This window comes from Emys orbicularis, chromosome 17 (genome assembly GCF_028017835.1).
Source record: "Emys orbicularis isolate rEmyOrb1 chromosome 17, rEmyOrb1.hap1, whole genome shotgun sequence".
Classification (NCBI taxonomy): Eukaryota; Metazoa; Chordata; order Testudines; family Emydidae; genus Emys; species Emys orbicularis.
Window position 1 is genome coordinate 12,406,153 of NC_088699.1, and position 23,448 is coordinate 12,429,600.

The 23,448-nt window shown below is 43.5% G+C and overlaps 1 protein-coding gene across 1 annotated transcript in view; it reads right to left on the reverse strand.

Moving 5' to 3' along the window:
- Positions 1 to 23,448, reverse strand: part of PITPNM3 (PITPNM family member 3) — a 240,367-nt gene that overhangs the window by 139,265 nt on the left and 77,654 nt on the right. The window contains exon 4 of the mRNA XM_065418512.1: positions 5,071 to 5,121. Coding sequence (XP_065274584.1) covers positions 5,071 to 5,121 — 51 coding nt within the window. The remainder of the gene's footprint in view (positions 1 to 5,070; positions 5,122 to 23,448) is intronic.

Sequence of the window (23,448 nt, forward strand, 5' to 3'; positions counted from 1 at the left end):
GTTTTCTCAGAGCACCTTTTTTCCTAATGTAGATAGGTCCTTAAAACTCAATGTGTGTTGCATAAACTCACCTTAGTACCAAGTAACATTATCACGTGCTACAACAACAACTATGTATGCCGAGATCATTACCATTTAGCTTTATAAAGCATCACCAGTTTGCATGTTTAACTAGTGCCTGGCTAGTAAAACTGGTTAGAAACACAGCTAATATGCCACTTTCAGTAGCCATATATTCTTGTATATTCTCCCAGCCACAAATCTGCCAAGCTTAAGTCCTGATCTCTGCTTCATTACCAACAGAACTATTCAAAGATACGTGTTGGAGACAATGAGGACAAATTCTGCTCTCGGCTCCACTGGTGCAGCTTCACTGAAGACCTTGGTGATGAATTCAGGTAACTGCATTGCGAGCCAAACAGAACCACCATTATGCACTGAGCAACAGCAGCCGGATATATAGCATTGAACAGTTTAGCTGTGCAGTGTGAGCACAAGACTGTACAGCCAAGATCTCTGGAGTAGGGCTGTTTGAAAAATGGAATTTTTTTTTCAAGTGAACTTTCATGAAACATTTTTTTTCCTTTTTGCCTAATGGAAAAATTTTGAAATTAGATATTTTTCAACCAGCCCTACTCTGGAGCTCGAATCCAAGCTCAGTAGCTTTCTGGTCTCTGCTTCCCAATCAAAAAAAGGAGGACAATTATACTTATCCAATTCAAAGGGCTGTTGCAAAGTTGAAGTAGTGTTCATGATGATCAAGTGCTATGCAAATAATAAGCATTATTACTGAGGCAATGATGACTGGGACACAGGATTATTCACCTTAAAGTATGCCATGGATTTTTAAACTTGGATAGACAAAACAGATGAGTAGAAGGGGCCTTGGTGCTGCATCTCATCAAAAAGGATGGCACGCTTTCCAGTACACTTTGCCCAAACTCCAGCACACACAGATTAATGTACAAGGCCATTGTTATATCTGGATTTAGGGTCTTGGACCTTCTGGATCAGATGCAAGATTGCTATCAACAGAGAAACAAAGTAGATGGGTAACAATCTTATAAGGCATACGGTGAGTGGCACTGGACTTACTCATCAGAGATTCAGGAGTAATTATGACCACCGGGTATCACCCACAGTGCTGCAGAATCCTCTTATTTCAGATGCCTTAGTGCCCATACCTTTTCATTTCCATTTTGAGGAATTGCAGGTGGATAGTACTACTGCTGTTCAAGGAGATGTAGAAATGCTACAAGCCCATCAAGTTATGAGACCAGTCCCATGGAGTACAGAGAAAGCATCAAGGTCCCCTAATCAACAGCCAATTAAAGTCAATGGACAGACTGTCATTGACTTGAATGGGGCACTGGATCAGATTTGATCTATGGATAGAGCCTAAGCCTGCAATCTGTCCAGTGCCAGCAGCAGTGGTACCTGGGAGGGACCAAGTACATTTATATGGAATGGAAGCAGCAAAATAACCAAGAACTAGCAACAGTGAAGCTGTTCACACTATCACAGCAATGGAGGGATTGAAAGCTGCAGTTGGAGGAGCAATCAGACAGAACCAGCACGACACCGACATGCACAAAAGGTCTGAGTACCACTGAGTCACCAAAAGGAACCCCAATTAGGCAAAATTACCATCTGCTTAAGCAGCAGACATTGCTATTAACAGTCACTGGCTTAAATCAGCTCCCTGGGAGACTTCCCAGTTAAGCAGATTTCCCAAGTAAGTGGAGTGTGTTCTATCCTGGAACAGCAAAGCGATTCAATTAAAAAACTTTAATGTGAAAGAAAAAAACCCAACTTTTCCAAGTAAGACCTGCATGTTCAATGTTTCAGGGGGTTGTTTTATTTTACTTTCAACAACTCTGTATTTATTCCAAGTTTAAGATTCACAACGTTTGGCCAACGTGTTCACTAGCATCATTGTCCCTTCCCATGAACACTATGGCTTTTTTATTCGCCTGTCGTTTACACTGGTTTGACTTCTGTTGTAACTCCATTTGCTTCCTGACTGATACGGAGTGGAGAATCAGAGCCATCATCTTAAATGTGAAGATTATAGTCACAGATTATCAAGAAAATTAAAGTTTAATAAAAAAGGCAAGTTAGCTAGACTTTGATAAAATTAGTTATTTCTGCTTTGAAAGCAGATCTTAATTATCAGTGTATTTGAGGAACACTAAAAGACTTCTCGCATAGGTCATTAGCAGGGCTTGAACTGTAGCCATTCAGAAAAGACTTTTACCACTTGAGCTCAAGAAGTAACTCCATTAGTTAGCAGCAGTAGTAGAGTGTTACCACCCTATATCCATGGTCAGCATCCTATAGAGGAATAGGGGTTATACATATTCAGGCCCTAATTCTGCAATGACCCGAATGGTAAATAAAGTTAATCACATGTCTTTGCAGGATGTGGCCTTCCATAGTTTCTAAAGGTAGAATAAGGTGTACAGCACCAATTCAGAATAGTTCCCTTGGCTGAGATTTAAGTATGTGCTTAAATAGCTTGCTGAATTTGAGTCATAGATTATCAGATAATTGTATTAACAGCAGCAAATTAAAAGAAGTTCAATCCGTCTTAAGATAAAACGATTTTCTTGTTTAAAAGATATAAGGTCTCATTATAAAAATCAGCAGGAACTAGTAAGCATCATTTGGCAGGACAGCTGCTGGACTGCACACCAGCTCATTAAAAACTATGCTAATACTTCTGCAATTGTTAGCAAAATTCACGACCCACAACAATTAAAATGAAATAGGGTTGACACAAAAGTACCAAATAGTTATCCATGGCTGAGAAAAGGAATTGGCAAATTATAAAGTTGCCAACTCACAGAAGTAAATCAAATGTGACATGATAAATTAACGGTTAAGAAACTATTATACTTTGTAGCCTTACAGTCGATATCAAGGGTTGATGGCTGCCATCTTGACCAACACATTGGGGGTTGAACTAGGGACTTCCAAAGATAAAAGCATGAGCTACTACAGCTGGAGCTAAGAGGAATCAGGTTCTCTTGCTGGCGCTGTAACAGAGTCATATCCTCTGTGGCTTGGGGACAGAGAGGGACCTGTAATACATTCACCAGTGGTTTACAAAGGTCTCTGAGAAGGAGTTTCACTGTCAGGCTGGGGATACAGCCAAACTGATCACTGCACTCGAAGTACATCAGATTGGAAGTTCGCGCAGTAGAAAAAAGAAGGATCTGAATGGGAAGTAGAACAAGTATTTACACAGCAAGGTCAAGATTTTCAAAGCCATTTCAGGAATTTGGGGAACTGGGCATCCAAATCCCACGGCAGCTTTGAAAATACCAGCTCAAGTCTTTACATACACACATACATACATACAGGTCTGTCTCATCTTACACGGGGGTTCCGTTCCGTGGTTAGCGCGTAAAGCGAAAACTGCGTATAGCCAAAATCCCATCGAGTTCAATGGCGGGCGAAATCGCCCGCACTACAAGTATAGTATTAAAATGGTTATTTCTCTCTCTCTCTCTTTTTTTTTTTTTGCCGACTGCGTAAAGTTGAAATCGCGCATGTTAAATGCGCATAAGATGCGACAGACCTGTAGTTAGTTAACCAACCAACCAACCCACCCACCCACCCATACGGGGGGAAAATAACTTATCTGTTCCTTAGCTTCTTAAAGTTCAGATTCAGTTCAAGTTTGGATCAAAATTTAGGTCAGTTCTCATTTTATCCAGCCCATCCCTAATTTCCTGATACATTTATTCAAGAGGAATTTAGAGTAAAACTGTCACCGAGAAAACTAACTACACGTAAAAAAGCGTAAGATGGTCTCAATCCCTGAAGAAAACTGTATTTCCATTGCCACACTCCCATAAGAAATCATGCAGTTCTTTGCCATCTGCTGCGCTGTTACTAGCTGTTTATAACAACAAATCTGTCAAGAGAAATATGTTCACATAAAGCCGATAACATATGCTTTCTATTAACCAATGATAAAGAATATTTTAATGTACTGGAGATTCTCGCAGACTGCAATGTTTAGAGGAAAACAATGCAACACAATGGGCCAGATCCTTTGTTGGAAACTTGAAGGGCAGGCAGAGTAGGGCTGCACCATATCAGCTCTATGTTGCTCCTGCATCAGAAGAATTCTCTCAAGTGCCACTGAAGCTTTCTTACAGACCCTAGATGCTACCAGTGTGGACTATAGGAGATGGAGCAATGCCCAGATTCTGGTTTTCCGTGAGCAGCCTTCTCCCCTGGTACCAGCCCCAGACACCTATGCTGGGTGAGATATTACTTTCAAGGTGGAAGGGTTAGTTAATATGTCCAGACTTGCAGTTTGCATTGGAGGACAGAGTTAGAGAGATTTCCTAGTGAACAGAAAGAGGGGGAAACCTACAATGTTTCCCAGCCAGGGCTATGGCAGAAGGTGAGACCATCCCAATTCTCCAAGGAACTCAGAGCTCTCCATCACAACTCACTCTTCACAGCTAGCACCACCAGAGCATGAGCAATAAACACCAGGCTGGTATTTAAACCTGTCCCTGATGGGGTGGGGCGCCATGACATGAAGATGCCTCACAATTGCAGGTTTGGCACCACTATCTGGCCCAGCCCTGTCTCTAGCAGGAACCCACATCTAAAACAGCAACATATCTTGCATCTCTATAAGATATAAGAGTCAGCAGAGCATGGAAGACTGAATAGGGATCATTCTGAACTGTATGATCATTCTGAACAGAATTAACCTGTGTTGTCCCAACAAAGACATGCCTTGAAACATGGCAACACCCCGACTTTCCAATTACACTAGAGCCCCACAACTCTAACCATGGGTACAAAACATTGCTTAGCCTTAACACATTAAAAAATTAAAAGCTACAGTAACTTGATTAATAAATTTTATCATTCTAGTTAAATGTCAGACAAAAACAACTCCAATTTTCCCAGACCTAACATTTCAACAGCATAAAAATTGACTTAAAACTGGTCAACGTTTAATGTAGCCCTGTTTTCTGTTGTTATCTCTAGTTTGCCGCACAGCACAGAATACAAAAAAAGGAAAGAACCTTGACTCACGTTGCTTTTCCTGGAGAAAGCCAGACGAGCAAACCGCAGACTCTTCACCTGCTAAGAAAATAAGACAAAGTGAAATGAGCCTTGTTTACATGAGTCACGCTCTTTACTTTTTCTCATATACTGTGTGCATATCACAATGGGCCACAATTTGCCACTGATTTCCACAGTTCCCACTGACTTCAATGGGAATAGCTCAGCAAGCAGAATGATGTTGGGAAATGACTCTACTTTTTCATCCAATACTACTCCACTTGCCAGATTTTTTTTTCATAAGAAGGGATCACAGGTAGGTTTCCTACCCAGCAGTTCATTTAGTTTGTTTGTAACATCACCCCTTGGGAATTTTTTTATCTGCCACAAAAATTGTAACCAATTTAGTGACGTTATAAACCATCAATCTCCTTTACTTATTTTTACAGAACAACAGTTTGAATCATTTATGGGATGAAAGTTGTAGACAAAGGGGTTTTTCCTTTAGCTCTAAATGGTGCAAAACTGGGACAAGGAAATATGAATGACAACAATCTGCTAGGCTTTAAAGTGTGTGTGTGTTAGAAAGGTTAGTACATTGAGGGCAGTATGGGTCACAGGGACTGTGGGGCAAGGATGGGAGACCTGAGTTCTAGTCCCAGCTCTTCCACTAACCCTGGGCAAGTCAGTTCCCCTCTTTGTGCCTTAAGGTACATCTACCTTGGAGCTGGAGGGTGTAATTTCCAGCTTGGGTAGATGTACGTGCACTAGCTTTGTTTGAGCTAACATGATAAAAATAGCGTAGCCATGGTGGCACAGGCTAGCTGCCTGAGCCTACCTCGGACAGGATTGTGCTCTGGTGGTTAGCCCACGCCATCGCCCATGCTGCCCCAGCTACAATGTTGTTTTTAGCACACTAGCTCGATCAAAGCTAGTGCCTGTATGTCTACCCAAGTGGGAAATTACACCTTCAGCTGCAGTGTAGATGTACCTTTAGTGGTTCTTACTGGTAAAATGGTGATGATGATACTGTTTTTCCTTTGTGAAGTGCTTTGAGATCCATGGATGCCAAGTGTCTCATAATTCCCTAATCCTGCAACGAAAACTACATGTGTGGACCCCTGCACCGAAATGGAGCCCCACTAAAGTCAGTGTGGAGCACCAGTTATATCAGTGGGGCTCTGTGTGGGGTCAGGGGTCTGTCTATGTGGAAGAAGTTGCAGAACTGGAGTAAACCTCACACACACACAGACTTTAAAGCCTAGTTAGTAAACCTAACCTCAGTGCAATATATAGTTTTCAATGTTTCAAATAGTCTTATGGAAATAATAAACCACACAGGCCTATGTCCCTGGAAACTCTAATATCCTCATAATGTCAGGTGTCATTTCCATTTCCTGTTATATGAACTTCAAGCATAGTCTCAGTTTATATCTGGTACAACCTTTGCTAGGGGACTACACCATGCTCTTGAACAAAGATGGACTCAGTCAAGTCGTCTTTTCTATCTCTAACTGCTATGATCCTTTGAAGAAAAATAGTCAACGAACCAAGACCCTGCCAGCCATTCTGTCCATAATTGAAGCTGCAAATTCTCACTCACAAAAGAAGTCCTTCCTTGTTTCCACAATAATTTCAGTGTCCCAGTTACCACTTTGTGGTAACAGTAAATATTTGCAAACAATATTGAGCACTACAGAGTACTTCTATGCACAGTTTTTGGTTTTGCGGCATTTGGTGCACAGATTTTTTGTCATTTACTGGACACTTTTCTGCTTGATTCAATTTATGGATTCTGCACATTGGATTTCTCACAGTTTTATACCTTTATAAAACCCCTGTCTGAAGAGTAAAAGCAAATGTCAGCTTTTGGATGCACATGAATTTTTTTTTTTTTTTTTTTTTTTTTTTAAATAGCTGTAGGCATTACTCTGGAGAAACAGACCTGGCTTCAGTAAGAGACAGGATCATAGTAGATGGACCTGTTAAATAGCATTTTAAAAGAAAAATCCATAGTTTAAATAGCTGCATATGGCAGAAACAAATTCACTCTTCAATAAGTGACAAAGTGCTTAGGCCTTATCTACATACTGGCATAGTTGAAGCAGTATAGAATAAGCTATACTGGTATAAGGGACCTTTATCATGGAATAATTCTGTTCACAATAGGGCGCATACCGGCATAAGCCTTATCAGTTTTTTTAAAAAATCACACCCATTACCAACATAGTTATATCGGTACAAAAAACTGTGAGTGGACCTTAGAGAATACACACTTGAATCTTTCATATTCCTTTTATCCTTCAGAATGGGAATGGATTATTTATTTGTTTGTTTTAAAAGAAATTCAGTCTTACTCAATGGAATTATTCATCATGTAGTAGCAAAAGCTTTTGAAGGGCCAGGAAAGTATATTACTTAATTTGGTTACTTGTGCCGGCAACTTGTCAGCCTAGGGTCTAATTAATGCTCCTCTGTGTCTGTCTGATTTGAGAAACTTACTAAATACACATCACTAAAATCCACTAGTAGAAGCATATCAGGAGCACCTGTTAAAAGCTTAACAGTGCAACTGTGCCGATATAAATTTGTAGTGTAGACCTGCCCCCAGTGAAGTTAATGGAAAGATTCCTGTTGACTTTGCTGGGAGTTAGATCAGGGCCTAAGATAAGAAATTCTCTAGCTGAATTTCCTGAGTGTCAGTATTAGAGGGGTTGGTAATTTGATTCATAGCTTCTCTGACCAAGAACTGAACCTGTGCTACAGCAGTGAGTGTACGGAATCCAGACCAGTAGGAAGGTGACACCAGATCTAACGTGGAACCATAGAGCATGAACTACTATGAAGCCCTTCAAATCTCATTGTCTCAAATTTAAATCCTGCTGATCGACTCCAGCTGGTTTATCACCATATCATTCTTTCAGTTTAATACAGATTAAATGCTTCACCGGTCTGCCTTATCGGGTCTTTAACGGCCAAGGTGACCTCCACTATCAAAAACTGCTAATTTATCAAGCATCAACCAACCAAAAATAATTATGAATACCAACACCCAACAAGCATCAATTACAGACAAATATTTTAACTGTCACAGGCCAAGAAAAATATCATGTCAGTGATATAAACCACAGCTCCTTGCATCTAAAACCAGTGGAAAATCGTGGATGAGTTCCCAGAGACAATAGCAATTACAGTTTCTCTTTTACATAATCTGGTACTTTCTCCTAGGGCCTACAGACTTTTTGGTGATTACCCATTTGGCAGACCTAGTATTCTATAGCCTGGACAAGAGAAAGAGCCATTTCTGAGGCAGCTGCCAACTGCACATTATAATTTCAAGAAGCAGTTTGAAAATGTTTCTTTTGTCGGAATTATGACTTTTTGAAAACTTTTGTCAATGCTACAAAAAAATTTCAATTGGTGTTTCAAAAAATTCTGACCACTTCTAATAATTACTAATGATTGTTTGTATTGTAGTAGTGCCCAACAGTCCAATTGAAATCAAGGGTCTACTGGGCTAGGGGCCATATATACATACATAATGAGGACTCGTCCCTCTTATATTACAAGGATATTTCCAATCACAAGCCAGCTTCCCCACATGCTTCTGGGGAAGGGCAGGGTGGTAGCAGCAGCCAGACCTACCTACTTCTGCCTTCCTTCAGGCTCCTTACTCTCCTCCAGCCCTTCCTTGTTTGCTTATAGGGTCTTGGCTGCTAGGGATAATGCTACCCAATTAGTTCCTCAGCTTTATCTCCATTCAGTTAATTGGCCTCATCTGCCGACTGCCTGTCTTTCAATGAGAGCTCAATTAATATAAACTGGCGGGGAGTTGAGTGACAGGACGCTGAGTTAGCTCCCAGCAGGTACTCTTCTTCAGCTAACATATTTTAAATAGATTTTGCTGTTGCACTAGTAGAATTAGAGAGCCAGAGAGAGTGAACGCCTTGAGGCTCAGCCCCAGAAGGAAAAGGAATCTATGCCTTTTACCACTGATGGATGGACCAGTTGAGAACAGCAGCTCAGTCAAACCCTTTCTTTTTTGTCACAGGTCCTCAAGTTACCACAGCCAGCACCTCCGCTTTTCAACCGCTCTGCAGCACGGAGCATGCTGAAAAGAACAAGCGACAGGCCCTCTAATTTGCAGCAGCAAAAAGCTGACACTCTGCATTTTTCATGCTGAAATGGCAAGCGATGAAAGTCTCTTGGCATCTGACATTTGAGGCAAGAAAATTGTGTGAATTAACCTCTTTTCAATCTTCATATTCCATCTCTTTCACTTATCAGCACCTCGTCGGGGCATTTGGTGGATTGCAGCACTGCCAAAGAGCTTGGTCGCAAATGTTATCTACTTTTAGCTTATTGGGGAGAAAATGCTATCTGCAGTAGCTCGTAGGCAGAGGAGTAATTGTTGAGGTGAGCCATCAGTCACTATCCGTGGAAGGGCTTCTGAAGTCTTCAGGAACGTGGCTGTTAAAAACTAGGTCATCGCTCACTTTGTGGCTTGCATAGGCCATGCTTGTTGCTCACACCAGGGGCTCCTTGAATAACTCCATTCCCTCTCTCAACCTCCATGTGCCATGCTCCCATCCCCCTGAATTTCAGGGACGCCCTGCAACTCTCCCCAGCCATCCCCCTGCCCAGGGTTCTGTGCAACCCCCCATTCTCCATCCCATACTAATGGCTCTGTGTGCATCCCATTCCATTTCCCCCCATGCACTCATTCCCCCCACAGCAAGGGCTCTATGTGTTCCCTCTTCCCCCGCCCCCTAGGTCTCCTTCACCAGGATTCCTCAACTCCTTCCCACCATGGCAGGGGTTTTATCTCCCCCACCACCACTACCACAGCAGGGTCCTGTCTGCTCCCCTTTCCCATCTCCCCCCCCATGACATAAGGGGAGGGGGGCACACAGAGCCCCTACCAGCATCCCCCAATTCTTCCCTCAACCAGGGGTTGTGTGCGCTCTATTCACTCCTTCCCCCACAGCAGGCTCCCCCATTCTCTACCCCATCCCAGGCCAGAGGTTGTGTGTATGCCCCCCATTTCACTACCCTTCTCCTCCCACCACCATTATTTTTCTGTCTGGGAATTAAGTCATTCAAGATGCTAATATGTTAAACTCTAGGAGAACAGGCAGAAATGAGATGGGATATTGTTATGCAGGAAGGCATTAATGGATGCCATCACCCAGTTTGATCTACAGACAACTGAAGAGGTGTTTGAGGCTGAGGCTGTGGCTGTCCTAAAAAGCTGGCAGAGGCTTCCCCCCCAACTTTCCCAAAAATCAATAAGGTTCTGGCCATTGCTGTCTAGAACATTTTCTGAAATTTTGGAATCGATCAGATGCAGTGTTCAAAAGTTATCACATGACAGAGACAGAGAAATTGAGTCATGTTGAGCGTAAGGCCTTCGAAAGCTCAACCAACAAGGGCTGAGCCTCCATATCGTTAGCAAAGTCAAATGTTTCAAATCACTTGAGTCCAAAATGCAACAAAAATACACAAGAGACAAGGAGGTGAGGTAATATCGTTTATTGGACCAACTTCCCAAGCTTGTCTCTCTTACCAACCAATAATGTTGTAGGCAGTGTTGTTGTAGCCGTGTTAGTCCCAAGATATTAGAGAGGCAAGGTGGGGGAGATTAATATCTTTTATTGGACCAGCTTCTGTTGGTGAGAGAAGCAAGCTTGCGAAGTTGGTCCAGTAAAAGGTATTACTTCACCATCTGGTCTCTCTAATATCCTGGGACCCGACTCCAACACGGCTACAACAACACTGCCTACAAAAATACAAGACGTCCATTAAACAACAAAGGAATTCAGGAACAGAACTTTCCTCTAACAGCTACAGCTCACGGGGTGTGTAACTCTGCTCACCAGGTGCTTATATTCCCAAGTACTGGTTTACTAAATATTAATCATGGAGGGAGGATAAAGATGCCTTAAAATTACACTGCATATAAATTGTCCAACCCTGAACAACAGAGCTGGATGAACAATAGAAAATAGCTTCCACAAAGGCTTTCAAACTCATTTTTGTTCTGCAGCTTTCAAAAAGGAACTTTTTTTTTTAATTCAAAATTTGTATCAAAAATTTTCACTTTTGAAAACATTTGTTTAAAAAAAAAAAATCAATGCTTTTGTTTTCCTTTCTCCTGCCTTTTTAAAAATTATTTCCATTTTGCCAATGAACTAGAGGGAGGGGAGAGAAAAGGAAAAAGGGTGGGGGGGGGGATTACAAATTGAAAACTGAAAAACAGACTAAAAATTGGCCGCTCACTCCAAAGGTGCTGAAACAATTTGTATAGTGGGGGGTGCTAAGAGCCATTGAACCAAACTGTAAACCCTGGATATGATAGAAACTACTTCAAGCCAGGGGGTGCAGCAGCACCCCCACCCCCCCAGTTCCAGCACCTGTGGCTCACTCTCAAGTCACTAGATTTAGTCAACTCATAACCTGCATCATGTTTCCATTCAGTGTTATTTCTTGACAGGAGAGTCCTCCATGTATTTACGTCAAAAAGTATGAAATTGTGACTGAAGAGCACTTTTGTCAGCTTAGCGTGTATAACAATGAAAGCCCCAGAAATGAAAAGAAAATAGAGAATGGTAGGAAAATTGACTTTAGCCAGCAGAGCTGGGATGAAGCTATGATCTGAACGCCAATTCATTTCCTGGGATCTAAACTAATTTTTCTTTTTACAAAAAGACATTTTCTCAGGAGCCACTAACCTTGCCTCAGGCTACAGTATCATCTGCAATGAAGACCAATGCTAAAAATGTGTCATTGCGTTACACCTTCCACTCCCAAAGTTCCAATCAATGCCTGCTCTTGTACAGGTTCCAGACATCCTTGATGTTTAATTCTTTCTTCAGGGGAGGAGAGGTGAGAAGAGTTCTGGATCAGAAGCCTTTCACACTTTCATCCATGCTGGGAATATTTTTAAGCAGCACTGTAATTTTCTCACTTATAGCAAAATATTCCACAGAGTGGCGGGATGTTTATGGAGTCTCACATTCCAGCGGGCAACGATCTATAATAAATATAAAGCATCCCTGATACTGGCTTGTAACTCACTAACCAGTGGGTTACATGTGCACATAAATGTGTGAGAGAGAGAACAGGGTTCTCTTATTGGGAGTACAATTCTATTTCCCCCAAAGGAAGTTAGGAGAAATGGCATATTTAACTGCATCCTTTCATTTCACTTCACAGCCTTTGATCAAAGATCTACATAATTTATAAATCTAATTTAAAAATAATTACATTTACATAAAAAAATAATCAGCACAACAGGCTTGACTTCATGGTGGTTCAAGGAATTTAATTTAATGCTGATGGGGTCTGTTTAAAATTCTAAAAGCTCATGTCACATCACATGGGAGCAGCGGCGGCTCTATGTATTTTGCTGCCCCAAGCACGGCAGGCAGGCTGCCTTCAGCGGCTTGCCTGCGGGAGGTCCGCCAGTCCCGCGGCTTCGGCGTACCTGCCGCCAAATTGCCACCGAAACCGCGGGACCGGCGGACCTTCCGCAGGCATGCCGCCGAAGGGAGCCTGACCACTGGCCTAGCGGCGACCGGCAGGTCGCCCCCCCCGCAGCTTGCCGCCCCAGGCACGCGCTTGGGGTGCTGGTGCCTGGAGCCGCCCCTGCATGGGGGGAAAAACAAACACATGTATTAGAATTAAGATAACTTACCATGCACAAATTTGCAACTGGGCAACGCATGCTGAGCACCGTTCATTTTCCCCTGGCTGAACTATTACAATGGGAACTGCTGGGGGCTGAATGCTTTTGAAAGTCTGGCCCATATTCAGATGCCTACAAGGGAGCTGGGATCTTTTGAAAACCTGGCCCCTGATTATGGGTGCTGAGGTCTTGCAAATCTGGCCCAGTGCTCTTTTGAAAATTTGGCCCTAGAGATTTAGGGCCCAATCCAAAACTTACTTAAATCAATGGGATTCTTATCTTTGGGCCCCTTTGGAACGAGACCTCAGGTCTTGTCTTCACTGAAGACATAACCACAGGATTTCCCATTAACACACTCTGTGTTCACACATGCACACACCTCTGTCAGTGCTGCACAGTGTGCCTATAGTGCAGACCCCAAGTTAGCTGTAGTGAAAACGTGCAGCCACTGGCAATCACAACAATCTAGATGCAATGGTCCTTCAAATCCTTTCCTCTTAACCCCCTGGGCACCCATTCCTGCATACTATCTTGCCATCTACCTGTGCTCTGACCCCTGACTGGAAGTAGATTATCAGTCTCTGCTCAGCACCTGCCTGCACTCCTGAGTTTGCCTGCTTGAAGTTTCTTCAGCCTCCGATACCGCCCGTGTTTGATACAGCAGAACAATGCCCACAGTGAAACTCACAAGTATGCCTACCCATATTACAATCACACCTTCACTTGCCACACAGACATACCCTTACTTTAGATGTCAGACCCTGCACGCCAAGTCTTCTTCCCTCCCCCCACCCATTTGCAGATTACTCTCAGGCTCCGTTTACACTACCAGTTCACGCTGGTATAACACCCTGAGCGACACAGTTGTACCGACCCAACTCCCAGTGTAGACAGCGCTATGTTGACAGGAGGGCTTCTCCCATTGACATAAATTACCACCTCGCAGGGAGATGGCATACCTACGCTGATGGGGGAGCTCGCCCGTTGGCGTAGGTAGCATCTTCACTCACTACTCTGGCTGTCCACACCGGTGCTATGTCCCTGGCACAAGGGAGCTGGACTTGCTTTAATCACAGGGGCCAGCCACCCTGTGACAGCTATTCAGTGAGTCGTTGTACTATGAATCTTGGCATACACTCCCAGATAGCTGTAATGCTGGTCACGGCCTGATACAACACCAGCGTAGATGCAGGGAGTGACAGCACAGTAAGTGTGGTTGTGCTCTTGTGGGCCAGGCTACCACAGGTTGACTAACCCATGATGTCTTACCCTGTGGTTAGCATGAAGTTGAGTTGAGTGACCAGATGTCCCGGTTTTATAGGGACAGTCCCGATTTTTGGGTCTTTTTCTTATATAGGCTCCTATTACCCTCCAACCCCCTGTCCCGATTTTTCACACTTGCTGTCTGGTCACCCTAATTGAAGACAAGGCCTCAGTTAGCTCGAGACTGGAAAGCACTTAAAATCATGAGGCATAAAGTACAGCCAATTGTTCACAACTCCTTAAGGTTCAGTTATATCACAGAAAGCTACCATTACTCTGCTTTACTGTGATTATAAAGTAACCAAAGGCATCTGTGAAAGTCTAGATGTTCCTAACAGATTTATAGGTCCCAAAAACATCATTAGATTGCACCACAGAACTGGCAATTTTATACTCCATGTAAAAGTCTGGACCCAAAAGGATATGACAACATAAAAGTCTTACAACTGAAACCTGGTGCTACCATCGTTACCCAGAGCTCTGCTGGGGGATGCGTCACAAGAAAGTGAACCAAGATATATAGGCTCAGTAAGATCTGGTCAGTCATAGATTCATAGGGATAGATTGTATTACCCATACTCAAGGGACTACACACGCGCCTCAGGGCTTCAGCTGGTCACTTGCAGGAGTTAAGAAGGGATTTTTTTTTCTCCAGTGTATTCAGAGGTGGTGGTGGTTGGGTTTTTTGTTTGTTTGGGGATTTTTTTTCCCTCCTTCCTCTGAAGCATTAGAGATGGCCACAGCTGGAGATGGGACGCTGGGCAGGGAGGGCCAGGGTCTTGAGGTGGCACTGAGCAGTCTCTCTCAGGTGCTTGGCTGGCTGGTTCTTGCTCAGGTGCTGAGAGTCTAACCAATCACCATATATAGGGTCAAGAAGGAATTTTCCCCCAGGTCAGATTCGCAGTGGCCCCTTCCTCTGCAGTGGGGGGATGCAGGTAGGGTTGCCACCCATCCTGTTTTCACCTGGACAGTTTGGGTTTTAGCGTGTGTCTCTGAGTGCTATTTGACAAGTCCTGATGTCATTTATTTTTTATTGTGAGGGAAGAGGTGGAGCAGGGGCAGGGCTTGGGGGGGAAAGAGGTGGAGAAGGGGATAGGGCCTCGAGGGAAGACATGGAGCAGGGACGGGGCTGGGGAAGAGGCAGAGCAGAGGGTGAGACCTCGGGAGTCCAGTTACCAGCCATTAGAAAGGTGGCAATCATAGGTGCAGGTCACCTGCCGGGATTATTTGGGTATATCTCACTTAATCATTTGCCTGCCATTGCAGGGGCCTTAGACACTGATGCATCTCAGTCCCTCCTATTCTCTGCCTCTGGCCCATAACTATTTAGTGCTATACGGGCTGTAATACTTTGGTCCAATTTTGGTTGTTCGATTTAGTGCACAGGTGCTGGGCAGTGTTGACAGCCTGTGATAGACAGGAAGTCAGACTAGGTGATCTGGTGGCCCACTTTCCTGAGCCCAGATGGGTCCAAGGACTCTGGACAACCCAAGGGACTCAGACACCACCCCAAAGAATTCCCCAGAGCGATGGGGAAACTGGGGCAGGGACATTAATTTAGTTTAATGTTTTGTATGATCTGTACTCTCCTGTGCTTTACATGCTTAAAGTATAAAGAAGCACAAAGGTGTTAGGCTGTGCAGAGAGAGAGAGAGAGTGTGTGTGACTACTTTACAACCGTAACCAGAAGCTTCACACTTTTCAGGAGGAGTTCTGGGAAAGGGTTGTGTTCACTGGGGGTCAGCCCTGGTCCTGGGACTAAGGCAGGTGAGCTGAGGAGCCCCATTTCTGAGAAGAGGTAGCTGGTGCTGAGGCAATGAGCCAGAGAGCGCCATGGGAGGAAGCAGTGCTGCAGCCTGCTGAGGCTCTAGGAAGCGTAACGCACACAGAGGCTTGGACTCCCCTCGGAGCCATCCTAGTGCGTGGTCAGCAGGATGCGCTTGTTCAGATCTGTGACCAAGACTAGACTAGTGAAGCGACTGAAATTTATGCTACATTTAAAGAGCCTGATTCTGGAAGCTACTTGAGCATATAAGTAATCTCACTAAAGTCAACAGGACTGCTCGCTTGGTGGAAGTTTGGCACATGCTTAAGTACTTTCCAAAATCAAAGCCCACGTGAGATTTCTGCTCTGAAAAGTAACCAAAAATAGCATCCTGGGTTCCCATGTTCGTTCGGCAATAATTTCCACATTATATCTGCTGGTGCTGCCTACCCAGCTCTGCATCTGAAAAGACGAGCTGGAATCTTTCTGGGTCACATCACCAACCACAGAGATTCTGCAGTCAAAACTTAGAATAAATCTATCTCACTCTCCCAGAACTGCATTGGCTCTACAGAGCTAGCAGAGGTAAAGCCTATTTAGTCACTAAAGTAAGCAGATAGGACTCAGAAAATACACAGGGGAAGGGTGCAATTTTTACATAGTCACTTTTCAGAGCAAAGTTACGTTTTAATATGTAGTCATTATGCATGCAGCAACCTTTGCAGAAACCGTACTCCAGAGTCGTCATCAGGTGTTTAGCCCAATTCTTCTGGTCTCTTGTGCTTACATTTTGCCATTCCCTGAGGTTACATGATTCTTGTGAGTAGCTTCGAAGGACAGAGCAGAGTATGAAAAGCCACAGAATTAGTCAAACAATAGACTTTTTTGGGGCCTCGAGACATCAGCTTCTGGGGTGGCAATCAGTTTTGCAGTCTGTTTGTGCTAGTGATCTGACTCTAGTTTACATTTTAAATCAAAATACCATTGGGGTAAAACTATTTATTTTGCATTTCAGAATTCAGGTTTTTTCCCCTCCTGGTAAGAATACTGAGAGATGTTGTGGTTAGATTTAGAGATTAATTTAAACGGTGTTTTCAAGGTCTAGGTTTTGTTTTCTCATCTGTCCATGATCAATGTTAAACTGATAGGAATAGAATTGCACCAAACCTTGAAGGAGAAGAGGGAAAAGAGGCAGCATGGTCCAAGAGATAGGAACTGGGCTGGGAGTCAGAGAACCCAGATTCTAGTCCAAGCTCTGCCACTGACATGTTATGTGACCTTGGGCAAGTCATCTGTGTGCTTCCATTTCCCCATCTGTGATATCAGGATAATAATACTGACTTTCCTTTGTAAAGCCTTTTGATCTCTACCAATGAAAAATCCTATATGGAACTGATTTCAGTGGGTGCTGAACTGGCCTTTAACAGAGCAAAAAGAAGAGGGGAGCCAGCTGAGGGATTCATTGCAGGGTCAGGGCCTTAGGGGACCATTTTCAAAATCATAAGATGTAACATTTTCTCATGTGCCAATCAATTTAAGCGTTCTACATTTCCTATGCATTTGCTGATCTCTACTTTAGAACATAAATAAAACAATATTTAAAAAATAAGAAGATAGCAGCTGCAGAACAGCGCCAGTAACCTGTGCTGAGGCAAGATGCCGTCAATTACGATCTGCACGTAAAGGACAGCAGGAATCCAATTCATCATTTATCTCTAGAACCTGCTGGTATAAGTACGCCTGTTGTTTACATCAGCCATCTGATAATGTAATAGGCAGTAGCATTCCAAAATGTATCTGTCCTCTCCCTTCCCTACTTGCTGCACTAAGCCAAATATTCTGTTTGCTGTTCTTCACATCATTTGGCAACAGCAGATGCTATGGCAGTAAAATTAATAGCAGCATAAACTGCACCGTCAGTTATATACAAACACCCTTTAATTATTTGACTCTGAGAAGAGATGGGGGGGGAGTCACATACCACCTGGAAAAAAAAAAAATCAAGTGGCTTGTTTATACCAAATACTGATTCACTGTAGACACAATTAATGTGAAGAGGGAAATAGGGGCGTGTGGGGAAAGAGAGAACTAAGCAAAAGCCATTGTGTTAAAAATAAAGAGCCATAAGGCTGCAGAGACTTAGGCCAGTTCTATACTATAAACACACATCAGTATAACTACGTCGCTCAGGGTGTGAAAAATCCAAGCCCCTGAGCAACGTAGTTACATAGACCTAACCCCTGGGGTAAACAGCGCTGTGTTGACAGGACAGCTTCTCCCGTCGACACAGCTACTCTCTCTTGCAGAGGTGGATTAACTATGCTGAGGGGAGATGCTCATAAGTCATTGAAGAATTCTTAATGCACTGACAGACACAGCAGTTACAGCAAGAGAGGTGACACGTTTGCAAGAGCAAGTCTTTGCACAGCAGAGCTCCAGAAAAATACTGGGGAATGAGCCATAATATTGGGGGGGGGGGGGAATGTGTTTGTTTTAAGTGATTTGCCTCAGGAACGGAGGGCAAGTCTACACGACAGTGCTACATCAGCACAGCGTCACTGCCGCAGCTGCACCGCTGGTGAAGACGCGTGATGCCGATGGGAGAGCGCTCGCCCATCGGTATAATTACTCCACCTTGGTGAGAAGCGGACCACCATCTCCCGATGATACAGTGCCGGCGTGGACAGTGCAAAACCTGCATTGCTCGGGGGGTGCCTGTTCACACCCCGGAGCGACGTAAGTTGTATCAACTTAGGCTGTAGTAGCCCTCAGCGGCTCCAATTCATTGTTGGGTGGGTAGTGACCAAAATTAATTGGCATCAGATAGCTTCCCTCTGGCCTATGTGAAATGAGATGGTGGTTTGGCTTCAGGTCCTGCTGGGCTGGTGTTTATATTGCAACTGGCACCTGTCTTAGCAGAGGGGTTATGGACTGATTTACTCACCCCTAGAAGTGATCCCTCCACAGAGGTTTTATTGCTAATGTGACAATTCAGTACGGAGGAAGCACTGAGTCGTAGAGTTTAAAGCCATCTAGTCTGACCTCCTGTGTATCATAGGCCACCCATAACACCCAGAGAACCCACACACAAAACCCAACCACCGAAATGAAATCAAAGTGTTACAGCCCACAGGAGACTAGACTGTCATGTGCCACAGCCAGAGAATAGGAGGGACCAAGGTGCATCAGTGCTCGAGGCCCCTGCAATGGCAGGCAAATAATTAAGTGAGATACACCCAGCTAATCCTAGCAGGTCTATGTTACAGCTTTAACCTCTTCTGTTTGCTCACTAGTTTCCAGATCTGTCAGTCCGACACTTTTCACAAACACAGGTGGTTTTGTCTACACGCTGCCCCACAGTTTGTACTAGCCCTCAGCGGAGGGGAGTTTGAAGAGCAGTGGCGTGCTGTAACTCCGCCATGTGGATGCTGCAGCCACACGTCAAATGGTTCCTAGCTGGCGGCATACACTCCTATTCACACCCTCATAGTCCGAACTATGAGACAGTGTAGTAGATATAACATTCAAATTCACCATGTGCTTAAGAGCCTTGCTGAAGTGGCTGGCTGTACAGGGCTGGAACTGACTCATCTCCAAACTCACTGGAAATATTTCTGGGAAAATAAACACTACTGTAATAACGATCTATTTGATATGCTGTGAGAAACAACTAATGCCTTAACTCTGACAGATTGCATACACTAGTAGAAATTGACTGCAAAATGAGGGGGGAAGAGGGGAAATACATTATACACTCAAGATGATGAGCTTGTTAGAAAATCTTTTCCCTAAACCTGGATTTACTGTGCTGCTGTACTTTGCAATTAATAAATTGCTGCCTGTCAGCTCCTTGGGGATTTTCCTCACCAAGGTATAATTCACCTCTGTACAAAGGGCAGGCACTACCCTGATGCACCACTTAAACCCTTGAAAGGAATGCTTAAGTAGGAATGAAGAAGTATGAAGGCCTTATTCTGGCCCTTAAGTACAAGTGAATTTCACCCCAAGAGACACAATAGAAGGTTTAATTGTTAAAAGGAGCTTCCTCTTTGTCTTTAGCTCAGTCAGGGACTATTTTATATAAACATCTCTCACGCTATACTTAAGATTCATATTTAACAGCAATCTAGTTAAAAAGTTGAGAAACACTTAGAAAGGCCAGTATTCAAAGATCTCCTGCAGCCTACCACTTCCTACCCTCTTTTTCAGAACACTTAATTGGATAGGCTCTTAAATTGCCGGAAAGCTAAAGCAAAATTGCCGGAAAGCTAAAGCAAAATTGCCACCCAGCAGACAGTTAAAAAGTGCTGATGTTCTATGAACAACCAAATATTGACTATTCTGTCTTCTGAACCTTTATCTACAGGGAGAAATTAAAACAATGTTTCCCTAGTGAATCCGTTAACACCTCAATCATTTATTTTGTAGCATATTTTCCCTCCTTGCCTGATGTCATTTCTCCCTGCATCATGTCACATAATAGAAAACCGAAATCCTAATTTATTTGGGGCAGAGAGTTGTGGCAAAAATTTTTTTAAAATGACTAGTGATTTTGGACACCCAACATGAGACAACTTAAAGGGGCCTAATTTTTCTGCATGGTCAGCACTCTGAAAAATCAGGGCCCTGAAATTGTCTCCAATTGGGCACCCAAAAGCTGTAGTGTCTAAAATCTCTAGTCACTTCTGGAAACCTTGTTCCCAGTTTTTTATTCTGTCTGTAATGTGCTATGTGCTATGTGCACACACGACACTATTGACAACAGGAATTCCAAGCATTACAACAAACGCCATCCTAAATCCCAGTGCTGTTAGGTTGCAGTTTAAGTACTGAATAGGAGCTTGTGAATGTTACCCTTTTGCATGTGTACTGAATGTATTTTCACTTCTGCAGAAACCAGAGTCCCAAATTCTGCCTTGGTTTACACCCTGTGTAACTCTACTGAAGTTAGGGTGACCAGAAGTCCCAATTTTATAGGGACAGTCCCGATATTTGGGGCTTTTTTTTTTAATATGGGCTCCTAGTACCTTCCAACCCCGTCCCGATTTTTGCTCCGCTGGTGGTGAGAGCGAGGACCCACTGAGTATGTGCTGCAATTGCAAGCAGATTGCTTTTCCTGGAGGCTTATATAAAACAGGCTTGTTTTGAACTGGAGGGAAATAGAAAAAAGTCTAATTAGCTCACTCCACAGATGCAATTCAAAATCAATCTCGCTCAAGAAAAATTATTTTAGTCTTCTGATTTTGTTCAGTGCTTTGCAGATATCATCCCTGGCAGGGAACCAGATGTGGCAGCTCGGAGAGTCAATTGGAAATTGTCCCTGTCATCACTTATAACTGCACCAGTCCACATATAAAACAGGCTCTTTTTATATAATGGTGGGAAAAACTGAGATCCAAAGATAGGACAATGGAGGAGAAGAAATCACAGCTCAATGGAACCATCATATTTTTGATCAAAAAGCATGGGGAAAAAACAGGGCAGAGGGAGGGAGTTACAAAGACCCTTTTTAAAAATCACAGCATATGGCAAGGATTCAGCACAATTTTATTTTCCACCTTGCAGAATCCCGTCTTTGGAGAGCAATCCCTCTGCGTTTTATTTAAAAGAGCATAATGGAATTTGTTATATAAAAAGTCAGTGGGAATTGCATAACTGAGGCTAAGTCTACAATACGGGTGCCACGGTGGCACATCTGGAGTACCGTGGCTCTGCCACCGTTCCGTAGAGTGACATAAGGAGTTTTCCCATCACTGTAGAAACCCCGCCCTCCCGGAACCAGACACGTGCAACTGTAATGACTGAAATATGCAAAACAGAGCATTAAATTAACTTGCCCAAGGTGACAAAGGAAGTCTGTGGCAGAGCCACCAATTGAACCTCCTGAATCCCAGTCCAGCGCCTCAACCACAAGACTAGCCTTCCACTGACAGTATTGTTCAAGGAAGCAGGAAAGACAGTATCTTTCAGAGTGATGGTATGCAAATACACTGGTGCTCCAATACCACGGAGATGAGCAAATAAAAAAGGTAGACATACTGTTCACGAGTACAATTAATTACCTGATCAGACTCCGCCAATTGTTTATTGCAGTCTCAGTAATGCTGTAAATTAATGGAGTGAAGCCTGATCATGCTTTTTGTCAGTATACAAAATACTCTCTCCAGAAAATTCCATGATGCATTAAGATTTAGAGATTTCAGCATGATTCATTGTATACCCTTGTCTAGTTTCTTCTCCAGTGCAGCCAGTTTTGTTTCATGCTATTTCAAATCTACTAGCCCAGAGAACCACAAAGTCTGGGAGTTCTGCTTCAGTATTCATGGTGGGGAAAAAACCTTCAGGATGATAGGCAGATAGTGTTTAAGTGGTCTTGACACAAAGCTGACAGAATGATAGATGTCTCAATTTATAGGCACCTAGAGAGGTGACAGGTTAATGAAGCTCACACATACAGACTGCACGTAAGTATTCCTTAAATTAGGCCTTCAAGCTAAAAATATAAATTAGTTCCATTGACTTTTCAAAAAAACAGTCATGATAAAATCATTGTGAAAATTTAGGATGACAATTTTTCACAATTTAATCTTGAGGTATTGCTCAGCCATATTTCAAAAACCAGACAACTAATATACAGCCCAATGGATTAATAGATAACACTACACACTGTAATGAAGATGATCTGGGTGCAACATAAAACTCACCCTCAGGCCAGCTAGAGGCCAGGGGTTTTACAGTGTCGTTAGCATATATTAATTCCAATGCCTTTCTTGTAGGATGTAACTATTGAGCAGCTGCAGTGCCTGAATCCCCTTTGAAGGTCACTAGAGAAGGAACAAGTTTAGTCTAATGTCTGACAGTTTGCCTACCTACAGAACTTTTGCTGATATAACTATGTCAAATGAGCATCCTAGTGGAGACACAGAATACAGCTTAGGTCAATAGAACGGTGATGCTGCCCAGCAGAGCTGTCTGCCCTGTTTTTTGACAGTCTGACCTGTGTTTGGCACTCTCCGTTGTGAGCCACATATCAGACAATGTGACAATAACTTTATGTTACTCGGGGGTGTGAATAAGCCACCCCGAGTGATTTAAGTTACACCGACCTAAGTACCAGTGTGGACAGTGCTATGTTGGCAGGAGAGCTTCTCCCATTGACATAGCTACTGCCGCTCATTGGGGGTGGATTAATTAAGTTGACGGGAGAGCTCTCGCCCATTGGCTTAGAGCATCTGCACTAACTCTCTAGTGCAATTATAGCCACAGTGTGTGCTGGCAAAAGGAATAGTTCTGCTGGCATAGCTACACCATTTCCCTGAAGCCCTCTTCTGTCAGTATCGTTGCATCTACACCAGGGGTTTTGCCAGCGTAACTGTGTCAGCTAGGGCATGTGATTCCCCCCCCCCCCCCCCCCCCCCCCCCAACACACACTCCTGCTTGACATAGCTCTGCCAGCAAAACATTGTAGTGTAGACCAAGCCTTGGTGTAAATACTGGGCTAAATGTCCTTGGAGGTCCCAAAAGGAGAACACTGGATGGATGGCCTAAGACAGTATTTCCAACCAATAGGGAGACAGGGGCAGGCAGGCACCAGGTTTATCGAGGGTGTGAGGCAGAGGAGCGCAATAAAGGAAGTGAAGAAAGATGCAGGACCCAGGATCTCTCTCCCGCTGGACATGGCATAAACACAGGG